This window comes from Naegleria fowleri (assembly GCF_008403515.1).
Source record: "Naegleria fowleri strain ATCC 30894 chromosome Unknown tig16, whole genome shotgun sequence".
Classification (NCBI taxonomy): domain Eukaryota; phylum Heterolobosea; class Eutetramitea; order Acrasida; family Naegleriidae; genus Naegleria; species Naegleria fowleri.
Genome location: NW_025407948.1, coordinates 654,930 through 677,382, shown reverse-complemented (window position 1 = coordinate 677,382; position 22,453 = coordinate 654,930). Strand labels below are relative to the sequence as shown.

At 36.8% G+C, this 22,453-nt stretch overlaps 12 protein-coding genes across 12 annotated transcripts; 6 read left to right on the top strand and 6 right to left on the bottom strand.

Moving 5' to 3' along the window:
* Window positions 1-16: 16 nt before the first annotated feature.
* On the top strand, window positions 17-478 carry FDP41_012949 (uncharacterized protein; the record flags this gene model as incomplete). The annotated part of the gene is made up of 2 exons (XM_044703524.1): window positions 17-25; window positions 80-478. 2 exons carry the CDS (start codon window positions 17-19, stop codon window positions 476-478), a joined length of 408 nt encoding a protein of 135 aa, XP_044565874.1.
* A 74-nt stretch (window positions 479-552) lies between these two features.
* On the bottom strand, window positions 553-1,443 carry FDP41_012948 (uncharacterized protein; the record flags this gene model as incomplete). The annotated part of the gene is made up of 1 exon (XM_044703523.1): window positions 553-1,443. The coding sequence occupies one exon, from the start codon at window positions 1,441-1,443 to the stop codon at window positions 553-555; it is 891 nt and encodes a 296-aa protein (XP_044565873.1).
* A 1,018-nt stretch (window positions 1,444-2,461) lies between these two features.
* FDP41_012947 (uncharacterized protein) lies at window positions 2,462-2,878 on the bottom strand (the record flags this gene model as incomplete). The annotated part of the gene is made up of 1 exon (XM_044703522.1): window positions 2,462-2,878. The coding sequence occupies one exon, from the start codon at window positions 2,876-2,878 to the stop codon at window positions 2,462-2,464; it is 417 nt and encodes a 138-aa protein (XP_044565872.1).
* Window positions 2,879-3,409: 531 nt separating this feature from the next.
* FDP41_012946 (uncharacterized protein) lies at window positions 3,410-5,614 on the top strand (the record flags this gene model as incomplete). The annotated part of the gene is made up of 3 exons (XM_044703521.1): window positions 3,410-4,632; window positions 4,781-4,951; window positions 5,002-5,614. The coding sequence occupies 3 exons, from the start codon at window positions 3,410-3,412 to the stop codon at window positions 5,612-5,614; spliced, it is 2,007 nt and encodes a 668-aa protein (XP_044565871.1).
* A 331-nt stretch (window positions 5,615-5,945) lies between these two features.
* FDP41_012945 (uncharacterized protein) lies at window positions 5,946-7,643 on the top strand (the record flags this gene model as incomplete). The annotated part of the gene is made up of 4 exons (XM_044703520.1): window positions 5,946-6,429; window positions 6,490-6,638; window positions 6,693-6,813; window positions 6,868-7,643. 4 exons carry the CDS (start codon window positions 5,946-5,948, stop codon window positions 7,641-7,643), a joined length of 1,530 nt encoding a protein of 509 aa, XP_044565870.1.
* A 246-nt stretch (window positions 7,644-7,889) lies between these two features.
* On the top strand, window positions 7,890-9,326 carry FDP41_012944 (uncharacterized protein; the record flags this gene model as incomplete). Its single annotated transcript, XM_044703519.1, has 1 exon — window positions 7,890-9,326. The coding sequence occupies one exon, from the start codon at window positions 7,890-7,892 to the stop codon at window positions 9,324-9,326; it is 1,437 nt and encodes a 478-aa protein (XP_044565869.1).
* A 126-nt stretch (window positions 9,327-9,452) lies between these two features.
* Window positions 9,453-12,734, bottom strand: FDP41_012943 (uncharacterized protein; the record flags this gene model as incomplete). The annotated part of the gene is made up of 3 exons (XM_044703518.1): window positions 9,453-9,824; window positions 9,878-11,688; window positions 11,783-12,734. The coding sequence occupies 3 exons, from the start codon at window positions 12,732-12,734 to the stop codon at window positions 9,453-9,455; spliced, it is 3,135 nt and encodes a 1,044-aa protein (XP_044565868.1).
* Window positions 12,735-14,345: 1,611 nt separating this feature from the next.
* FDP41_012942 (uncharacterized protein) lies at window positions 14,346-16,069 on the top strand (the record flags this gene model as incomplete). Its single annotated transcript, XM_044703517.1, has 6 exons — window positions 14,346-14,897; window positions 15,040-15,202; window positions 15,287-15,467; window positions 15,532-15,586; window positions 15,639-15,929; window positions 15,992-16,069. The coding sequence occupies 6 exons, from the start codon at window positions 14,346-14,348 to the stop codon at window positions 16,067-16,069; spliced, it is 1,320 nt and encodes a 439-aa protein (XP_044565867.1).
* Window positions 16,070-16,175: 106 nt separating this feature from the next.
* Window positions 16,176-16,571, top strand: FDP41_012941 (uncharacterized protein; the record flags this gene model as incomplete). The annotated part of the gene is made up of 1 exon (XM_044703516.1): window positions 16,176-16,571. The coding sequence occupies one exon, from the start codon at window positions 16,176-16,178 to the stop codon at window positions 16,569-16,571; it is 396 nt and encodes a 131-aa protein (XP_044565866.1).
* Window positions 16,572-16,685: 114 nt separating this feature from the next.
* On the bottom strand, window positions 16,686-18,719 carry FDP41_012940 (uncharacterized protein; the record flags this gene model as incomplete). Its single annotated transcript, XM_044703515.1, has 1 exon — window positions 16,686-18,719. The coding sequence occupies one exon, from the start codon at window positions 18,717-18,719 to the stop codon at window positions 16,686-16,688; it is 2,034 nt and encodes a 677-aa protein (XP_044565865.1).
* A 191-nt stretch (window positions 18,720-18,910) lies between these two features.
* FDP41_012939 (uncharacterized protein) lies at window positions 18,911-19,902 on the bottom strand (the record flags this gene model as incomplete). Its single annotated transcript, XM_044703513.1, has 4 exons — window positions 18,911-19,087; window positions 19,143-19,250; window positions 19,342-19,434; window positions 19,489-19,902. 4 exons carry the CDS (start codon window positions 19,900-19,902, stop codon window positions 18,911-18,913), a joined length of 792 nt encoding a protein of 263 aa, XP_044565864.1.
* A 222-nt stretch (window positions 19,903-20,124) lies between these two features.
* FDP41_012938 (uncharacterized protein) lies at window positions 20,125-22,074 on the bottom strand (the record flags this gene model as incomplete). The annotated part of the gene is made up of 4 exons (XM_044703512.1): window positions 20,125-21,482; window positions 21,643-21,700; window positions 21,778-21,845; window positions 21,981-22,074. The coding sequence occupies 4 exons, from the start codon at window positions 22,072-22,074 to the stop codon at window positions 20,125-20,127; spliced, it is 1,578 nt and encodes a 525-aa protein (XP_044565863.1).
* Window positions 22,075-22,453: the final 379 nt, after the last annotated feature.

Below are 22,453 nucleotides of genomic sequence, written 5' to 3'. Positions count from 1 at the left end.
ATAAGCCAAAATCATTATGTCACTCGTAAGTGTTCCATCATTTTGAAACTTTCTGAAATTTGAATCTTGTTTTATCAAGATCTGGGAAATCACAAAGAACAACAGCAGCTTGTTGAAGAGAACAAGACTCTACGGTGGTGCTTCATTCCACACCTCACCAACCAACCCACTCAACATTAACTCTGAAAAGTACACCAAGACTAACAATGTCAGTGTTGATGTTACACCAAAGGGTGATTTGCTCATCAAGAAGTCCACTCATGATGCTTCTGTCAGAAAGCCAAAGGAATATGTCAAGAAGTCAAAGGTCGCCAACAAGCAATTGTCTGTCACCAAGGCTGCTAAGACTATTGTCGAAACAACTGAAGGTGAGGATTTCAGAGGTGATTTGAAGACTGTCCTCGTTGCCAGAGCTGCCAAGTTGTTGAGATTGAAGCACAAGTCAAAGAAGACCACCAAGGCTACTCAATCCAAGTAAATTAATAATTAAAACAACAAAAATTTATTCATTATTTGGCCAAATGTTGTTGAAAATAGAGAAATTGTGTAGAATCATCTTCGGAAAGAGCTTTTTTCAGAAGCAACTTGGAATAGAACTGCTCGAAGATAAAGATCCTGTTCTTTGGGTAATGGAGGAGGAGGGCTGTCAGTATTGAGGTTCCAATTCACCATTCCCTTTCCGAATATTGACTCTTGGAGAGAAGTAAGCCGAGAGCTCAAGAGAAGAGGGAGGTCTTTGCAATGACATGCCAATTCAGAGGGAGCAATATATTTGAGTCCATACGTGATCAAATATTCAATTAAGTATTGACATGATTCAACATCATCAAATTGTGAAGCAAAAATAAGAATGGATTTGTAATTGCTAGGAGTGACATGTTGGAGCAAAATCTGACAACAAAATAGAGTGAGCCATTCCATTTGAAATTGAAGAGAAATGAGGATTATCTGAAATAACAAATCAACATTCATGTGAGAAGAGGTCAAGTCCTCAACGTTTGAATAGCATGACTTCAATACTATCAATAAAGCCTTTCTTTTCAATTCTTGTTGCTCTTCGCTGTCTTTCGAGTCTCTAACAAATCCATAAATATCGAAGGGAGTGTCTTTCGAGGAAGAAGTGTCTGAAAATGCATCATTTTCATAGAGAACTCGAAGTACTGGACTCAATGCAGAAATTACATGTTTATGCACATGAATAATGCAAGCACTTTCGCTCGAGTCCCCTATCGAGCATTTAAGGTCACTACTAGTGATATCATTAAACAGAGAAGCCAATAATTTTGAAGAATCATATTGGTTCTTCTTCATAAAGTCATTCTCTCTCCAATCCAAAACAATCTCACAAAAGCCCTTCTTGGAGGTCTGAATTCTCTTTTCAAGTTTCATCCGTCTCTCGTCATCATGTATCGAATGTTTCATATTGTTCCATTGGCCTTTCATGAAGGCCAAACACTTCCTAACTGCAAGCATGAGAACACTCCTTTTGAGGAGTTGGTCAACACATTAGCCGACAAGTAATTGGATATTTGTTGAACAATATCGAACACATTGGATGTTTCCAACATTTCCGAGAGAGTCTCAAAACAATGTTTTTAAACCACACTCCAATATCATTCACATCATTAAGGAAGAAGAGGAGAAAGACATAGAATTGAACCTTTCTGAGAGAGGCTTGGAAATAGTTCGTAAAGAAAGAATGATAAAGATGAACAACATCACTCCCCTTATCGTCCTCTTCATTCTCGTGATCATCCTTATGAAAACCATGATCATCATTCATTAATAGGATGTCACTGTTCATCCTGATGAACATGCTCACAAAAAGTTGAATCCAGTCCTTTTCTTGAGGATTCAATAAGGAAAGAAATTCTTCTCGTTTCAATACACTACTCATATCGGGAGAACACTTTTCAACAAGTGGATGGAAAATTCTCCATTCATGGGGATTGTCACAATGGAGAGAAGAAGACTCAGAAATGATCTCATGTGAAATTGGAATCATTCTTGAAATGATCCAATCTTCCAGAGTGATGGTGATGGTGGTGGCATGATTATTCATCATCGAAAGATTGAAAGTTTGTGAATTTCTCACCACCACTGATTCGCATGGATCATGCACAAGAATGGTGCATTCAGGTCCAACAAAACCTTCACTCTATCTTGCTCGTTCCATTCAAAAGGTAGTGGAATTTGAGTGGTCCGAGTCAAACAAGGAAGAGGTTGCTCATGACCAAGACCTAACTCACCAGATGTATTTTGTCCACCTCCTTCAAGAGTTCTCTGTTCTGTCTCGACGATCCAGTGAGTGTTGGAACAAGAGAGACCAATGGGTATGAAGGGATGATTCAAATGAATCATCATGAAGGAAGATGTATCGTTATAGTAATGATATAATGATCACGAAAGTGGTGCATCATGTGTTCTGGAATTGGTTGAGGTTTAAAGTTTGAAATTGAACTCAGTTTGGATCCACAGGCACTGGTTTTGGATTGCAATCGCGTAATCCCAAGACATAACCTCGATTTCTTCCCACACCATAAACTTTCCCGAATTGTGTCAAGATGAGAACGGAACCATGTTTCATTTCGAATTTAATGATTTGATCATCCATATCATCTAACAAATAATCCATGAATTCAATACGAGTGAATTCATAGAGACAGTCCTTTTCTTGTGTGGATGTTACGGAATTTCGGTTCTGTTGTTTGTAGTTCAAGTAGTTCATAAAGAAGCCTTTTCCACAAGCGTAAACATGTTGCCGAGGGTTTTGTTTAAAAACATGGAAACGTTTGTTCGGAGAAGGCTTCGACATCGAAACCAACTCGGAGTTGACTTGTTTCGTTTGGTGAGAGGATGTCAAGGTTTGAGAGAACATTTTTTGAGGAATAGAGACGAATTCTGTGATGCATAGACTTTATATTGATTGGAGAAGGCAGTATGAGGGCATTATCAAGGCAATTGGTACCACACACATACAAACAGTAACTTTTTTTATTATTATTGAATTTCATACATTCAAAATAGTTTGAAAAGTTGTAGATTTCTTGTGTGTGTGTGGTCGAGAAAGATACGTGTTGCTCAATCAATTTTTCTGTTTCAATTTCATTTCAACTTTTCAGTCATGAATGATTTCATTTGCAAGCTCTTAAAAGTTTTGATTGGTCCATCAACATCAAAATAAAATCAAAAAATTTGATCGAAAATTTTGAGGACTCAAGAGTCGTTTACGAGTTGTTGATCAAGACAGATGTAAGTGATTGGGATCGTATTGGGTGATCGGAATGATTCATGTATTGAATCCTACGTATTCAATTCATTCTTTTTTAAAAACACTCAATTAATGTACATGAATATATAACAGACAACAAACTTCTCATCATCAACCCAATCCACCACCATCATTACCATGGACATGAGTACATTTACCGATTACGTTACCAAGACAGTTCAACAGGTATACGACAAAGGAAGAGGTGTGTTAGAACATTATGGCATTGTTGAAAAGCCTGTTCAGCCAAACACTCACGATCCAATTCGTAATTTCATTGGCAATCATCCATATATTACTACAAGTATTGTATCACTTGCTGTGAGCTCCTCTGTCAAGTTTATACTTCGTCAATTGAGAAAGAGAGTATCTCCTCATACAGTTCTTGAAATTGATTTGGAGGATTTAGAATTTACAGCACAACCTGTGACTCCATCCCTCGCAGCATTGTTCTCTCAAGGAAAAACAAAGATGCATTACTTGACATTTGTGGATGTATTGAAGGTTGCTAAACAGAATCCAAATATTGTTGGTCTTGTTGTCTATTTCCAAGGATCATCACACAATCCATTTTCTGGATTAGCACTTGCTCATTTGAGCGAAATGAGAAAGGCCTTGTTTGATTTCAAACAACACAAAACAACTATTGCCCATACACATTTCTTCAGCAATACTGTAAATTATTACTTTGCATCTGCTTGTGAAAAGATTTATATTGGAGATCAAGGACTTACAGTTTTGAATGGATTCCAACTTCGTAATTTCTTTTTGAAACAACTTTTGGATAAGGCTGAAATTGAACCATATGTTGTGAAGAGAGCAGAATACAAATTAGCTATGAATACATTCACAGAATCCAAATATTCTGAGCAACACAAGGAGCAAGTTGAAACTTTGGCTAAGGACCTTTTTGACACAATTATTAAGGACATCTCAGAAACAAGAGAAAAGAACGCTACTTCAGTTCGTGAATGGTTTGATATTGGTGTTTTTGGAGCATCTGCTGCTGTTGAGCACAAAGTGGTAGATGGTGTGAAGCATCGAGATGAAATGCTTTCAGTAATGGCTGACAGTTTGAATGTCGATTCAAAGAAGATTAACCTTCTCTACATTCAAAAGTATCTTCAACAAAAGTTAGAAGGGAATCCTCTTGACTATCTCAACCCAAAGAAAAAGTCTGACAATCTTGTCGCAATCATCTATGCCAGTGGAGCAATTGTAAGAGGAAGACCACAAAACCCACAAGATACGAACATGAACAGTGACGTATTGATTGACGCCATCTATAAGGCAAGAAAGAATACTGAAGTGAAGGTCATTCTGTTGAGGGTTGACTCACCAGGTGGAGAAGTGTTTGCTAGGTAAGTGATGAAACACAAAAGAAACTTTGAAAAATATTGAACTTTGAAAATATTGAACAATAATGGATCATTTCATACTCACGTTAATCAACATGTTGTATTGAAATATGAAACTGCACGAACACAATCATTTTCACGTTCTAAACAGTGAGCACATTAGAAGAGAGTTAGAGCTTGCAAAGACAGAAGATAAAAAGAAGATTGTTGTCAGCATGGGAGGTGTAGCTGCCAGTGGAGGCTATTGGATTTCCTCAGTTGCTGATAAAATTGTAGCTCATCCTTTTACTATCACTGGATCTATTGGAGTGATTATGGGCAAGTAAGTATCTCATCTTTTGTTGAAATATTCAACATGTTCTTCTTTAAAAGGTTCTTCCTTGGAGACTTCTTTGCTAATAAGCTCGGAATTACCAATGATGCCATTTCAACAAACAAGAATTCGTCTGTCTTTTCGTATTTCGATCGTGTCACAGAGCAACAAACAGAATTATTTAACAATGTTATTGACGAATTTTATGATTCCTTTATTGAAAAGGTCAGTCAAGCAAGAAATATCAGCAAGGACGATTTGAAGAATAAGATTGCCAAGGGTAAAGTTTACTTTGGTCAAGCTGCCAAAGAAGTAAACTTGGTTGACCAGGTTGGTGATTTTTATGACGCCGTCAAAGTAGCTAAGGAAGTTGCTGGCATGCAGAACGAACCACACCTTTGTGTTTTCTATCCAAAGAAGAAGTCTTTGTCTGAGGCATTGCTGTCATCCCAAGCACCAACAAACAGCAGAGATCGTGCTTTCAAATCTGGCGTCTCAGTTTTTGAGCCATTCTACGCCATGCTTCAGTCTTTGAGCGGATTATTTAAGGTTTCAAGTTTCTTTGCAAAACACAGCTCAATGGTTGACAAGTATGTTCAATTTGCTGAGAAAGCCATTCAAGCTAACAATGGGGAAGCCAAAGCTGAATTAGAAACAACCATCGAATTCTAATCAAATACAACAAATCAGGAAATTTTGCACAGTACTAAAGTGCCTCATTTCTCATTCGAATTGCTGTAACCTCCAATAAATGGGAAGAATTTGATTTTTTGATTTGAAAATCATTTCCTCCAAAAAATAGCTCATCATCATTGATTGAATTGCCATCATCTCGTTGCCAATCCGAATCCAAGGGCCGAATTTGAACATATAAATCACTAGATATTTTGGCATTTCATATATATATACCCGTTTCATCAAATTTTACATTCTACCATTGACAACCTCTTGTACCAGTAACAAAAAAACGTTATAATATCATCATCATCCAGAATATTCTAAAATGGGCAATTCGAGTGCTTCTCGTTCTGAAAATTCTATTGCAAAATTTCTTATGAGGGAAGAAGATGATGATGAGGCCTATGAACGACCACAATCCGGTAGCACTACAACAACTACTACCAACAGTCCCAATGGCAACGCTCCGCCTTCAAAGGCAGGCAAACCATTACGCAGTCCCAAAGTGGGAGATCCATTTGTTGACCTCGGAGTTATGTTGTCAATTGATAGCATATATCATGGATATCAAATTACATCATTGATCGGAAAAGGAAGCTATGGAGAAGTGTATTTAGTGAAAAAAGGAAATGCAAATTATGCTTTGAAGGTTTTGGAACTGCCAAAGACTACCGACAGAGAAGCCGTGGAAGCAATTGACAAGGAAATCAAAATTTTGAAAAATTTAAAACATCCAAATATTATGCAGTTTATCGAAGAATTTCCTTTGAAAGATCAAATGGATAAGAGTTGTGTGGGCGTTGTAACTGGTAAGTTGTGTTGTTTTTACATTCAAACAATACGAAATATATTGTGTTCAACTCTTAAAGAATATTGCCAAAAAGGTACTATTGGAGATATTATTGAAAAAGATCTTCATGTGAATATCAATATTTGGAGAGTACTCGCATGGTTCACTCAACTCTGTAGCGCACTCAAGTATTGTCATGAAGAAGGAATTATTCACAGAGACATCAAGGTATGTTAAAAAAGATTCCAAGAACATGATGATTATTATTTAAACAAAAACTAGCCATCAAACATGCTCATCGGGGAGGATGATACATTGAGATTGTGCGACTTTGGATTGGCCAAAATGTTAAATTCCAAAGGCGCTGTAACATACACTATTTGTGGAACTCCACTCTATGTTGGTATGTTTTAATGAACTGAATGACCATGTTAATGCATTAATAATACTTGATCAGCACCTGAGATTGCTCTTCAAAGACCATACGCCTTTAGTTGTGATATTTACAGCATGGGATTATGCGTTTTTGAGCTAACATGTCAACAACAACATGACTTGTTTTATAGAGCTGTTTTGAGAGAAAGAGAGAAAATTCCTGGAATGTTCGAAAAAATTAAGCTTGCTTCATTGAAGGACTTAATCAGAAAAATGGTTGAACCAGATCCCGATTTGAGAATTTCAGCTGCTAATTTATTTAAACATCCTTATGTGAGATGTTATCGCTATTTAACGTTAAATCCTGACTATACATTGACGCCTACTGAAGGTTCTGATGTTTATTTCATTAGTGCAATCATAGAGGCAATAGTTTTTGAAGGACTTCAAAATAATGAATCATCAAGAACCTATCCAGTGATTTCAAAAGCAGTGAACTGTATATTATTATTCATTCATGAGCAAACAGTCATTGAATTACTATCTAAGGAACAACAGTATATCAAGGCGCTGTTCAGTCTGTATCTAGATTCATGTCTGAATGAAACTGTGAGAAATGAAATTTCCCAAATATTTATTGCCTATGTCCAAACGTCAGAGAGATGTAGGAAGCATTGTGCTAATACTTTAATTGAAATAGCTCAACGAGCTCCTGAGTCATCGGTAGAGGAAAGAACACTGCCACGGTTTGTGTCACTCCTCACAGAAAATGAGCCTGCCTTTATTACCTCTCTCTCCACTCAATTGGAATTTAGAGACACACCCAAAGCATCCAAGTTATTACTTCCAAAACCATAAGATACCATGTACATTTTTGAATGGAACTCTCAAATACAGTCTCTTTTCAATGTAAAATTTGCAGTGCATTTAGATATTCTATCTGGATCTTTGTCCAGCTCACTGAACATGGGAATTTGAACTTGTTCTCTAAAAAAATGGCCACAGACCGATCTTTTCCTCTCCTTCCTCCGACCTGCCGATGAAAACGCTCTATCATCGTTAATAACCTCAACCTCCCTTCCAAAGAGTACTTATGATTATGGCATGATCATTTGTGGAATACCTTTCTCTGGACGATCCACTTTATTACGTCTCATTCGAAAGTTGGATGTTACTAAATTATTGAGCGATCATACGGTGGATTCATCAAGTTCGGGATTTTTATCATTGGCAACATCTTTGGTTTCTTCTGCATTCGTGCCTAGTACGAACTCTACAGATTCATTTACATACAAAAAAGCAGTTCAATTTGCCATTCTCGCTTCATGTTTGAATGCCATGCAACTCATCTTGCAAGAAATAAAAACAATACCACAAGAGGATGATCCCTTTTCTGCATACAATAGTGAAGACAAGAAATCTGTGTCTAAATGGACTGAATACGATGAATTGATTAATACCTACGAAGAACAAGTGAATTGTGTGAATGGTATTCACACAACCATCAATGCACCCATAACTACATGGGACAGAATATTGGATCAAGCTCCACAAATTGTCAACGCCATTGAAGATTTATGGAGAGTGCCTGTTGTGAAATTAGCCTATCAGAAATTAATGCAATCTTCCTTTTTCACTCCCTATACATCGAACAATCACACCACACACATCTTCAAAGAATCAAATGTAAAAGGAGAAAATATTCATGAATTATTTGACAATTTACATATCATTATGAAGTCAAATTATAACTTTTCAGACAGTTTACATTCGAACAGCAAAATATTGCAACTGGTATATTCATCTTATTTATTGGATAATACTTTTCATGACTGGAAATCATCACTTGGATCAGATGAAAAGAGTAATCCTAACGTCATTGTTGAAAACTCTCCTTCAGTGACGAAATTTGGAAAGAGACGATGGTGTGTGAAAATGATGAACGCACAAATGAATTACACTTGGAGCTCTCTGGAATTTCAAGACAAGCCAAATCTTGCTCCCATTGTAGTTTATTTAATCTCATTGGCAGATATTGATCGATACAGGAAGAATACTCCAATTTTTGACAGTCACGTGAAATATTTTACATCTTTGCTTTCAGCTCCAGGCACACAAAAAGTATTACTTTTTACCAAGGTTGACATTTTTGCAAACAAGATCATGTCTGGTAAAGTCAAAGTTTCTGAAATATTTCCAAATTTTGTGGGGAATGATCGTGACCCATTGAGAGTGTTTGAATATATATTCAACAAATTTTGGATTCCATGTCGAAAGTATCACGAAAATGTACCATACTATGTGGTCAATTTGGTAGATTTGGAAGAATGTTCACAATTTCTTTCAATTTTATTGGAAAAGGGATCACCTTACATGGGTAGATCATTCATTAGTCGACATTTGCTGAGAATGATGGAAATTTACTTGAAGAATAATTTGAAGAATTCATATGTGCAGGGAAGTACGTGTTCACATGGAGCAAATCGAAAGGGACAATTTTCTGATATTGAAATTGTGATCAGTGAATCCGAAAACTATTAATATTGGAACAAGTTTAGAATGCTGTCTATGCGCATCAATATAACCTTAAGAGTGGCTATGATTAATAAAATAAAAGCCATTTATTATAACACAAGATATTCTTGCTCAAATAGTTCCTAACTTCCATTACAACAAAAATACGGAGCAAAACAGCAACACAAGTAATGACATTAAACTCATTCCTCTCTGCACAAATGCACCCGAAATGCTTGTAGATGGTTTCGCCTTGATCTTGATGAAATCACTACCGAAATTGAGAGAAGGCATGGAAAATGACTCCACTTTTCCATTGGCAATATTAAATTTCACAACAGCACCTTCAATGCCAGTCAAAACATTACCCATACACGATAACGATCCTAATGTTGTCACCTTGAATGTCATGCTGCTTTGATCAATCATTTGCAAAGCAAAAGTGGGAGGATTACTCGATGGAGAAGGTGTTGAGCTTTCAACAAATGCGAATGTCAACAATCCATTAGTTGTGTCATAATCTATCTGAAGATATTGAGTGAACAACAAGAACTGATCAAAACTTGATATACACCAACCATGTCTTGAATCAAGGCGCGAGAGTTTGGAATGGAAAGATTGGCCATCAAGTACGAAGGTTGTTGTTTGAGTGCAGAAGTGAAAGCAGAGACTAATTGTGGAATAAGAGTTTTGTTTCTTACCAACTCGTTGGCTACTGGATACTCAGTAGATGTGAGTAATGTGATGGTTAAATCAATTTCATCATTCACACCAGCATAGGAATTGTATCCCTTAATAGTGCCATATTTGGATGCAATCCAGAATCCACCATTAAATTCGTGTTGCCATGAGCCCAAGCCTGTACTCATTGAAAGATCATCAGAGAGGTAATTACGAAGGAGTAAGGTTCGAGAGCGTTCCCTCTTTAAAATTGGACATTCTCTATTGAGACTCGAGAGACAATTTAAAAAGATGGACATGTCACTTGTCGTTGAGTACATTTGGGCAGAAGCTTCTTGAATGTACAAATTGTCAACCTCACTGCTCAATAATTGACCTTTCAGATCACGTCCTAAAACAAGTTGATTTTTAACACTTGTCGTGTAAGTAAAGCCAGTATTGGACATTCCAAGAGGATTCAAAATATTGACCTTGATAAAGTTTTCAAGTGAAGTTCCCGTTAACTGAGACAAGACATTTCCAAGAATGGTATACCCTAATGTAGAAATAGTTCTTGAATTATAGGATGGCTGAATCATTCTAAATTTTGAAAGAGCCTCCTGCAAGTAACTGTTCCAATTCATATTACAATTTAACAAGTCACATGGAATTCCAGATGGTAAGCCTGATGCATGCATCATGAGTTGTCTAAATGTCATGTTATTCGAGAACATATTATTTGAAATAACTTCTTGGAAGGAGATTCCAGAGAAGTAACGACTCACAGGGTCATCCAAAGAACTAATAATCCCTTTTTCTTTGGCAATGAGAGTGGCTGCAGCAGTAAAAAGTTGTGTCAAGCTTCCAATTCTAAAGATGGAATTTTGTGAAATGTTGGAATCACCAAAAGCAGCATCATACACAGCCTGTCCTCTGTAACTGATTTTCAAATAAGCTGAAGAGTTTTGCTGTTTCATTAAAGAGGCAATTTCTTGTTTCAGCTGATCGAATAAATTCAAAATGGATGAATCAGCAATTGGAGTCTTTAGGGAAACATCTTTTGGAATGAAATTGCACACGACGGGAATAGCTTGTGTGGATCTAAGAGATTTAGGTCGACGTGCCGTGTTGGAACCAGATGACTTGTTCATGAATTGTAGACCCATGTCGAGTGCTGTGAAATTCTTGAAATCTTGTGAAAATTCAATTCTACTGCCTCCAATTCCTGTTTCGTATTGTAATCTTGTGGGGACAGAATAGGGCTGTACAAGAAAAGAATTTGTACTTCCACCATTACTTGGTGTGGGAATTAGGAATGTCGATGACAACTCTGTTCCCAAAACATTTTTCATTTTCAATACTTGTGTTGTCGAGGCATTAAATAAGGCAATCGATACAGAAGAGGATGATGACCATGATGATTGTTTCTCACTCATGTAATTTCCAACAAATGTCACAACATTTGGAACGAGAGAGGATGTCTTGTCTGACAAGTCCTTCATTCTCAATGAATCCAAATAGTCCTTGACCGATGCCACAATGGACAAGGCTGATTGCAGAGCCAAAGATTGGGCGCCGTCATCCTTGGAGAGTAATGTAATCACTGCCATTTCATATTTTGGCAACAGGACAATTTGAGCATTGTAACCACCAATGAGTCCACTCTTCATAATGGCCCAACTTGAGAACATGTTGTAATAGACCATTTCCCAACTCAATCCAACTGCAGCTGTTCCATGTGGAAGAATGTGTTGAGCACTCAGAAATTCTCTCATGGTTTGCTTTTTTCAAGATGGTGGTTGCTGGAAATGTATCAACACCACTCTGAACAAAGGCTGCCAACAAAATTTTCACATAGAGTTGCAAATCTCCCAAGGAGCTGTACATGCCTGCAGCTGGTTGATTCCATGAAATGGTTCTATTATTGCTATAGATGGGAGTGTTGTGATGATAGCCTGTTGCAAGTTGTAACGTGTTCAAATTATCTTTGGTGACAAAACCAGTATTCTTCATTCCGAGACGATCCAAAATTCGAGTTGTAATGACTTGTTCGAACGGCATGGCTGCTGCACTTTCCAAACCATGACCCAATAATGAATATCCTAAATTGGAATAGATTGGAAAATGATCTCCATCCCTCACTAAAAACAAGCCATTCTTCTTGATACGATCGATCATTTGAGCATTCGTATAGTCGCAATCAAACAACACACAAGGTGCTTCTCGAGGCAATCCCGACATGTAAGAACTTAATTGTCGGAACGTTAGATTCGACGAAAAACCAAAAGGATTCGGAAAGGCTTTAAACTCTGGCACAAAATCCAAAACGGATTGATCCAAATCCAAACGACCCTCATCTCTCAATGCCATCATGGCAGCCGATACAAATGTTTTAGTGACTGATGCAATTCTGTACTTGGTATCTCTGTTGGGTTTCACGTTTGGAACATTCTCAAAGGCTTGTCCTGCAAAAATCTCTCCCAAAGTTTCATTGCGGAAGAGGATGGCTGTAGAGGCACTACCTTTGGAAGAGCCTTGAAAGAAGTGATCGTGAATGGCCTGAATGGAGGCTAGACTAGAAGCAAATCGGTCGTCTTCAAGAGTCAAAGCATGTGTGGATGGGATGATGGTGGCCATAATACATGCAACGACCATCACATGGATGACGAACAAGAGGTTCATCATTCCTTTCAAAGATATATTGGAAGAAGAAATGGTCTTGTTTGTTTTGGTACGAGACCAAAAAGCAGGTTGGTCATGAGGTGGGTTCAACATTTTTTTGTTGAGCTACTCTCGCGAATTGGAAGATGCCTGTTCTCTCACACTTATTGTTTTGGTAATAATAATAATTTTGAAATAGAACCATGATTGCGTTCCTTTTTCTCTCACAAATGGTAATGACACGGTGGAATTGGAATCCGTTGGGTGAATGTCCCAAGTTGTCTCCAACCTCAGTATCAGATGCAGCCCGACGATGCTTAATTTCTCAAATCGGACGGGATGAGGTGCATTCATGGTGATATGGCCGTAGCCATTCATGGTTCTAATTCTGATATGGACGTCGCCATTCAATTAGTTAATGAACATAAAATTAGGTATTTTCGACTGCGCTTGGTTGCGGGTATTTCCATCCGATAAATATTCCGAGCTGCTTTTTGGTGATTTCATGAATACAATGGATGCGATTAAAATAGGGACCAAATTGAAATCTATTGAATGCAATCAACTTTACACAAAAGCAACCGGGATTTGCAGTAATTGCCAACCTGTAATGAACCACCTTGACCAAATTATTTCAAATAAAGATGTTATTTTCAAACAAATTGCTGCATACAGTTTGTCCCACACCTAAAAGCTTGCTTGCGTAACCTTTACTCATGTATGAAATAATTAGCAAGCTAGTGTCTCCTTCAAAAGGGTTAACTGAGACAGAATCTGAATATTTGTCATTATTTCGACAAGCTCAAGAACATTATAATTCAACATGGAATTCTGAATCAGAAAATGCTACTAATAATTCAATAAGCCTAATGAATTACGGTCCGTATTCAAAGGTAAAATTTCGGTGATAAATTCTAGACCCCAAGAAATAAAGTCATCAACACAAAATCTCATGAAAATAGGAAACAAATTATATCATATTGTGTTGATGGACTTGGAGACAACTGGAGTCAATGTTAACACAAATACTATCATTCAAATTGCTTTTCTATCTCTTTCAACACATCAATTACATTCGATGTTTGTCCAACCAGAACGAAATGCAAGTTGGCATCAAAAAGCTGCAGCAATGCATCAGGACAAACTGGCCATATTAGCCAAAAGTGATTTTCTTCGGAATATGATTCCTTATTTTGTTAATTATTAGAAGCAGCCGATGTAATATTCTTAGTTCATTCATGGAGTTTGGATGAGCAATTTTTCACAAAAGCATTGCAGATGAGACTGATCTTGATCCAAAGAACGGAAAGTTATATTGGACACTATTGTTCACAGAGCTGCTAGTGATGTTTCTATCATTAAAGCACATGTTCGCGATTGTCTATCCACAATCCATTTCAATTACTTTAATTTTCCCTTTAAAAAATTTCGCGGTTGGCAGGACTCGAACCTGCGCGGGTCACCCCATTTGATTTCTAGTCAAACGCCTTAACCACTCGGCCACAACCGCTTACGAATAGTGTAAAAGGTTATCTCTGTATATCATTCAAATAAGAAAGCCAAATTTTTGATCGCAAAAACGATATAAAACAAAAGTCAAGTTTAAATGAATGCAGAATTCTGACAGATTCAGTCAAAGTGGACCAATACCTCTCAACATTTATTCATTTCTTGAATATTAATCACAAATACAAAAGCGATTGAAGGCATTTCCGAAAAGAAAAAATGGAACCATCTTCGGAGCAATCTTCTGCATCGCCACCACCAACCGACCAAAAGGTTGCTACTGCTGCTGATCGGGACAATGAACAAGAGAATAAAAGCGGATGGGGTTGGGGAAGCGGTTGGCTTTCTTCAACCATCGGTAATGTGGTTCGAGTCATGAACCAACAAACCAATGAATTCGGACAAAAACTGCAACAATTAGTTGCTGAACAAGACGATGATTCATCCACAACAACACAGACCACAGAGCCACCATCTTCATCGACTCCTCCCAATGATGAATTAGATGAAGAGAATGGGCAAGTCAATGACAATGGTGGAGCAGCAAATGCATCGTCTCTCATCGAAGAAACTGAAAAAACGATTGAAAACTCTCTTAAAACTGCAGAGCAAAAACTCAAATCTCTTTTCACTTCCTTTTATAATGAAACATCTCAATTAGTGGATGAAACAGCAGAGCTGAAATATGTAAAAGGATGGGCATCGTCTTTTGGAAAAAGTGTTTTGCATACTCTCGAAGAAGCAAGTAGAATTCTGTATGATACTGAGGAGGTAAGTCACCAATGTGTCCTTCCTTCCGATCTCAAATCCAACCACCATCATTTACTTTTTTGAATATTATATATATCTTCATGACAAATGAATATGCGTGAATCTAACAATTATTACACCAACATGCCAATCATCCTAACAGAACGATGATGGTATCCATATCTATGTCAACTTTAAAGAATTATTTATCGAATATGAAGGATTGAAACATTTACAAGAAGTGGCCTCTCTCTCCAAACAGTGTAATGAAGAATTAGCCAAGTATATGGAAAATAGAACCGACGAACAACGTGACAGAATTGAAAGTACGTAATTCATATTTTACAACACATTAGTATTGAAGCAATTCAACATTCAATACTTTTGGTATTCTTAAAACAATTATTTAGAACTTTTGCGTGAATTAAAAGACATTCTTATTGACTCAACACAATTCAGTACAAAGGAAGTGGAAGAAAAGAAAGACTCTTATCAATACATTGCGTCACTTCCTGTTGGAAAGGAAATTTTAGAAATGACCAAGGCATGTATTGAACTGTCAAAGAATGCCTTTAGTAATTTGGAGGATGTGTTAGGATCAACCGTTGAGATTGAAGAAATGGTTCAAACATCGACACTTCTTTTGGAAAAAAAGCAAAGCGGAGTGTTATAGGTCCCTTGCTAAATTAGCGTCATTGGCTTCATTACATGTAAGTTGACCAAAATTCATTATTCTTACCAATGCAATATTATTATTCAAAGATTCTAAACTTGTCACAGTATCTGATCGATGTAAATAACGGTGGAAATCTTCCTGCACAATGGCAATCAACAGATCTAAATGTCACCAAAGATGCTAAACAAGTTGCTATCATTCTTAGAGATTATTTACTCTTTTTATATTCTCAACTCATTGAGATCAGCAATCAATATACTGAAGCCTTAAAGAAAAACACATCGATCGTTGGAATTAAATTAGACGAGCAACGAAAAGAAACTCTTGAAAAACGAGCGGTAAACATGGCAGCTCGCTTACATATTCATAGTGATAAGGTAGGTTGTCAAATTGTAGTTTGAGTTTCGAAAGAATTTCATTTTCATTGATGGTTCAAAAGGCTCTTTCCATCATTATTAGCTGTGACAAGGACTTTCTTGTCATTCTTCAATATCTTGGTGTCATTTGGACTGAATAGAGTGCTTCAGCTTTAGGGTGAATAGGGAAGAAGATTTCGCCGACCATTTAAGAAGTAAGGCAAAAAAGTTTCGGCGACTTGGACCAACATTCATACTCAATAAAAAATGTTTGCTTCCAAACGCCGGCAACTCTTCAACTCGTTATTCCAATCTGTCTCATTGAAGTCTGCAAGGAGCAGTCTTTGCAACAAGTATTCATACTCTGCTTGTGCCACTAGATCATTATTTAATCAAACTTGCAATAATACATCTGAAAGATCTTTCTTTACAAAAAGAAAAAAATCAAATAGTAATTTACCAATTGAAACGTCGGACAAGTTTTATTCACACCTGAACGATCAACGAATTGTTGATGATGGTAGTTTCAAGTCACTCTTTAGAATTTGGTATAAATTTCTGACGAATATTCGAAAACATTTGTCACTCATGGAATTGTGTATGATTGGAATTGGAATATTGGCAACCTCAACAGTGGTGTATCGATATTTGTATATTGTGTAGATCTTAGAAAGTACTTTGAATTGTCTCTGTCCCCAAGTGTTCACATACAACATTCGGATTAAGAAATCTTCTCTTCCTAATTCATCCATTTCACAAATAATTAGATCATTGTAATTAAAATAATCCCTTCTCAATTTTTAATCTTCTCTTTCTAGTAATATTTAATTCCTCAAATTCCCTTCGATTCATTTCAAAAACCTTAAAAAACTCTTCATCACTCAAATACTTTTCCTTTTCATTTTGTTTCACACCTTTTGGAAATTTATCTTTCAATTCCAAGTATGAAAATTTGTAAATGGTTGGATCTAAATAATGATGATGACTTGTGTTACTAATATTTCCAGACTCTGAAGATGCATCAACACTTGTTCTATCCATGGCTGTCGTACTTGTCGATGATGATGTATAATTACTCAGTGTGGATGATGAATGTCTATTTCCTTTCAAATTATTGTCATGCATGACTTGATTCGAATGAGCGAAACTTGAAACATCTTCTTCGTTACTGTCCATACTCGTTCTATTCATTAATATTTTAGAATTTGCAAAATGATGAGTCGTCACACTAGATGGAATCATCATTGTGGATGATTGAGAGTGATGTTGTTGTGCATCACTGAGCATGTTAAGAATGGTTGTGAGTTTTTTTCCCACTTTGGAATGTGACGTTTGAATTTTTGTGGAAATTGGTGGTAAATTGTTATTCATTGTGGAAGTATGGGTAGATGAAATTGGTAGTAAGGAAGGTTGTGAAAGAGATGAATGTTTTGGAAATGTTGGTGATGGAGAGATTTGTGAAGGATACAATTTCGTTGTTTTGGATGAATTTTCATTAATAGATGTTGATAATTCAGAACTATTTTGAAAATGTGACAAGTGAATTGAAGATGGTCGTAGTTGTGATACAGTCATTGCTTGTTGTGGAGTGGATTCCTTAATAAGTTGGTCTGAATTGTTTTTTGAACTTTCTTCAGGTAATGACAATGTTTTTTCATCATGAAAATCATCCATCAATGGATGAGAGAAATCATCATGATCTTCATCCTCTTCATTCAATGATGAAGTTGCTTCAATATATTGTTTACAAATCCATTCTCTTTTTTGTTCATATTCTTCTCGTGACATTAAACTATGTGTTCGTTCATGTCTTGCTAAAAATTCACGATTCAATTCAAGATTTTCAAATTGAATGACAGGTGAATGAGATAAATAAAGACGTCTCTCGTCATCATTTGTTATGGGTCGTGCTAATGAGTTGTGATTATTATTAAGGGAAAGTGAGGAATTTCTATAACTCATTTCTTCATATTCATCCTCAGAAACCATATTATCAAAATACAATTCATCCAATTGTTCTAATTGTTCAAAAACTTCATCAAAAAGTTGTTGTTTTGATTTGGATCGATTTTTTCGATTTTTACGAGTCTGTGTCGGAATTTGTGAATTTTTTGATGAAAGGTTCCTGTCAACGTTGACAGGTTGAGATGATTGCATGTGGACGAAGTCTTCTTTTTCTGAGACAAGAGTCTGTGAGTTGTTGTTGTTGTGAGAGGAGGTGTGTGGTGTTGTAACATTTGTTAGGAGAGTTGTACCTTTCGTGATCTTGTCTTTTGGAGGATCACCTGAAGAGGAGTGTAATAGATATTCATAAGAAGAAGAAATATCCGTAGTACTACGGACCAAAGGTTGTTGGTCGTGTTGGTCTTGTAGTTGTTGTTGTGGTGGTGGTGGTGGTGGCGGAAGAAGAAGAGGATTCGGTGTGAAATTCTTCTTGTCGGAAGGATTGGATGGAGAGAACGGTGTGAGTCTTGTCAACGATCGATTGAAACTCGTTTTCTTATGTGATTGGTCACTCGTAAGTCGAGTGTTGTTGGCAGATGAAGGAGGAGTACGCTTCATTGGGTGAGTATTGGAAAACGAAGCGTTTCTGCTGTTCAATTGTTGGACTCGTTCTCGGACTTTGGATGGTTTTTGACTCTTGACTTGTTCATTGTGTGATTGGTCATTTGGATGAATGGAGTGTTGTGTCAATTGAGGAGATGGTTTGGATGAATAATTATCAATTGTATCATCGGGTGGAGGGATGAGTGAATTCCGAGGTGATGATGGTGCAGAGGAAGAACGGTCATGATTTGTTTTGGCCATCATTTTTTGCTCTTTGTGTGTGAACTATTCAAGAGTACGCAATGATTGTTGTGTCAGATTGCTTTATTGGATGTGAAGGAGCAAATGTCACATCACCCTGAGTTCAACAAGATAACAGCACTTTTTATGTCTCACGAATTCTCGAGTGTTTAGCAATAAATGATCTCAAGTCGGATTTACATCTATTCATGGTTCTACTTTTTAAAATCTCTTATAAATTGTGCAACAGTGGAATGTCCATACATCTCTGCAATCATGTCTGCTGTATCTGTGCTTCCTCGTGTTGCTTGATTCTTGTCTGCTCCTTTTTCAAGTAAAATCTTCACAGCAAGAATGTCACCATTGGAAGCAGCTACATGGAGAGCACTCATCTATTGTGGTGGATTTAAAAGCAATGATAAGCACAAAAGAGAAATTGATACTTACACCATTTTCGTCCATATGATTAATGTTGGAACCTTTGTCAATCAACAACTTCATTACGTCATATTGTTTAGAGTTGGTAGCAAGAATAAGAGGCGTGTCTCCTTCGAACTGAAAGAAAAAAGAATGCAAAATAATTTAAAATTTTGTACGGATGATTAAAAGGATCATGATGACATTATTCAAAAAACAAGAAACATACATCAGGCAAATTAACAATTGGCCTTGCAAGTTCAAAAAACAAATTTAAAGCCTCGATTTGTCCTTTAACAGCTGCATACATGAAAGGAGTCATCTATGTATATAAGTGAGTGTGATCATTGTGTTAAGCTTGAAAATTCATTCTTACCTCTCCAAGTACTTCATCAAAATTTAAAAACTCGTTAACCAAATATCGATTCTCTCGTTCGGATAACACCTTTCTAATTACATCTAAATCTCCATTATATGCAGCATCACATAAGGCCTCATGAGGAGAAAGTTGTCTTTCCTCATTTTCATCAGTCGGAGTGGTTGGTGTTCGTTCTTCCTCATGATCCGTAGTACTACTACTACCAATCTTCAAAGCCTCTTGTCCTGGCAATGGCTGATGATCACTCACAGTACAGCAACCACTAGTCGTTGTTTTCCCACTATCATCCGATGGACCAACCTCTTTCTTTCCTAGTGATTGTTTTACTTCTCGATTCAAATCCTCAAGAGTTGCACTGATGTTTTGAAACCGTTGAGTCAAGCCTTCTATCCGTTTGTCTTGGTCTTGCATTTTTTGTTGAAAAGATTCGAATCTTGTTTGGAGGAGAAGAACGAGAACGATCGGTGAGGGTTCATTAGAAGGTATATTTGATGGCATGTTATTGCTCTCAGAAAGGGTCTCATTAAAAGTTGTGTTACATTGTTTAATGGTGGTGTTTCTATACATGCATATTATACACAGATAGAGAGAAAAAAGAGAACAGATTCTTTCACACATAAAATCTCTCTCATATTAATTCAAGATCTTCTCAATGGAATTATCCTTTCTCAAATCTTGAATGGTACCAACAAATCCACGTTCTCCATTCCATTTAGTCTCACTCACACTCAACCAAATTGGGAATTGATTTCCAAGCTTATCTTTGGCAGTGACTTTTCTTCCTCTTCCAATGATCTTCTTTTCGCCAGTTTCTAAATAATGAGAAACATACGCGTCGTGACCTGTGGCATATTTTTCAGGCATGAGTTTGTTAATATTCTTTCCAATCAATTCATCTCTATTGTAAGAAAACATTTTCTCTGCTGATTTGTTCATGAAACAAACGTTACATTTGGTGTCAATAATAATGACAGCATCTACCAAGTTTTCTAATAGATTTGTGACAGAAGAATTTGTTTGTTTGCTCTTATCCTTTCTCAAATCTTGAATAGTTCCTGTGAATGCATGTCTTCCTAACCAAGAAGATTCAGCCACTGATAACCAAATTGGGAAAATTAAACCATCCTTTGCACGAGCTTCAACCATTCTTCCTGTTCCAATAATCTTTGCTTGACCAGTTCTCAAATAATTATCCACATAGTTGTCATGTTGAGCTCTGTGTGGATTACTCATCAAGATTTTAACATTTCTTCCAATTAATTCCTTTCTAGTATATCCAAATGTCTTTTCCACACTCTTGTTCACATATTGGATAATCTTATCATCTGTAATAATAATCACAGCATCAACAAAGTCATCAAAGAAAACAGCACCATCATCCATCTCTGGTTCTTCGTCTTCTCCATAAATACTTGGGAATTGCTCAACGTGACGTTGAACTTGCATTTGTGCCATATTGTTGGATGACAATTCACTTCCACTTGTTTGACTTGATGTTTCGTCATTGAGTTGAGCAGCATCATTCTCAGTCGTAATGTACAATCTAATGGCAGAATCTACTGGAACGTTTTGCAAACAAATTGCAAAATCTTCTTCTTTTCTAATATTGATGAAATCTCCTTCAGTATCCTTGTATTTAATCACTGGCTTTATACAGTGATATTCTTCAATGATTCTCAACTTTAATTCATTAAATGTGGCTCTGTCCTTCTTGATGGCAATCAAATGTACATCATCGTTGTGATAACACTTGAAAACGAGGTCAATTCCAGAGTTGTTCGAAGAACTTCCTCCACTCAAATCCGATGATTGATTTTGTGACACAGAAGGTTGTTGTGAAGTGGAAGATGGAGTCGATGTTTCTGCAGAGTCATTGGCCTCTGAGAGAGTTTCAAGAAAGTTGGTAATGTTGGAATTCTTTTTGAGAGCTTCCACTAATTTCTTAAATTTCTTTCGATGACCCAATTTGGTGATTTGAAGTTGATTCATATCTGAGGTGGTGATGATGATAGTGGTGATTAGGTGTGTTGGTGGTGAGGAGGTTGGTGATGATGGTGTGGTAGAGATATATGGTAGTGATGTTCATGATGAATTTCCAAAGTGTTGGTGAAAACAATTTTAGTATGATTGATTCCAAAATTGGAAACCTACCTTCTTCTCCTAATTCTAGCAATTCTTGACCGCTGATCGAATTGTTAATGAACACATTCTATTTGAGTGTTACCATTCATTTGATGTTTGAATGACAAATGAGACACTCCCAATTTAACCAAAACCACCACCTACCTTGTATTCACCTAACCCGACCAAGTCCAACCAAATGCCAACCTCATTGACAGCCCATACACTGGCCTCTATTTAATGTTTATATTCACGTTTTAAACAAATATATGGAATGTGATCATTTAACAAGTTGAAAGCCATCATCATGTGATGATCATGTTTTGACATGAATCATGATTCTACATGTGTCAAATACAACTACAAACCTTTTTGTTGCAATTTCTTTGCCAGTTCAGAATTTGGTTTGGCGTTGGATGACTGGGGAGTATCCTTTTTCTTGTTAAAGAACCCAAATGGCATTGTGTGTTGTATGTTTCAATGAATTGAGTTTGATGGGTCTAAATGTTTAATATATATATATATCACAACAGGTGTTGATAGGAAGGAATGACCAACCAGTGGAGAGATGATCGAACCATGTGATCACATGAAAAGTGTTGATGACAAGTATCATTGGAAAAATAATCACATCATCATGACATGAATACATCGTGAGAGGTGAGGGTTCACCCAAGAACCAAAAACAAAAAACTTACGCAATGATTTTGCAGAAAGATGCAAAGAACAAGGAGTGGAGTTTTTTTTGTTTGGGATGATGTTTTAAAAAAAGCCATCCTCGAACAAACGGAGAATGCCTGTCAAGAGACATGGATCTTTTTGGGGTTCACTTGACAAGAGA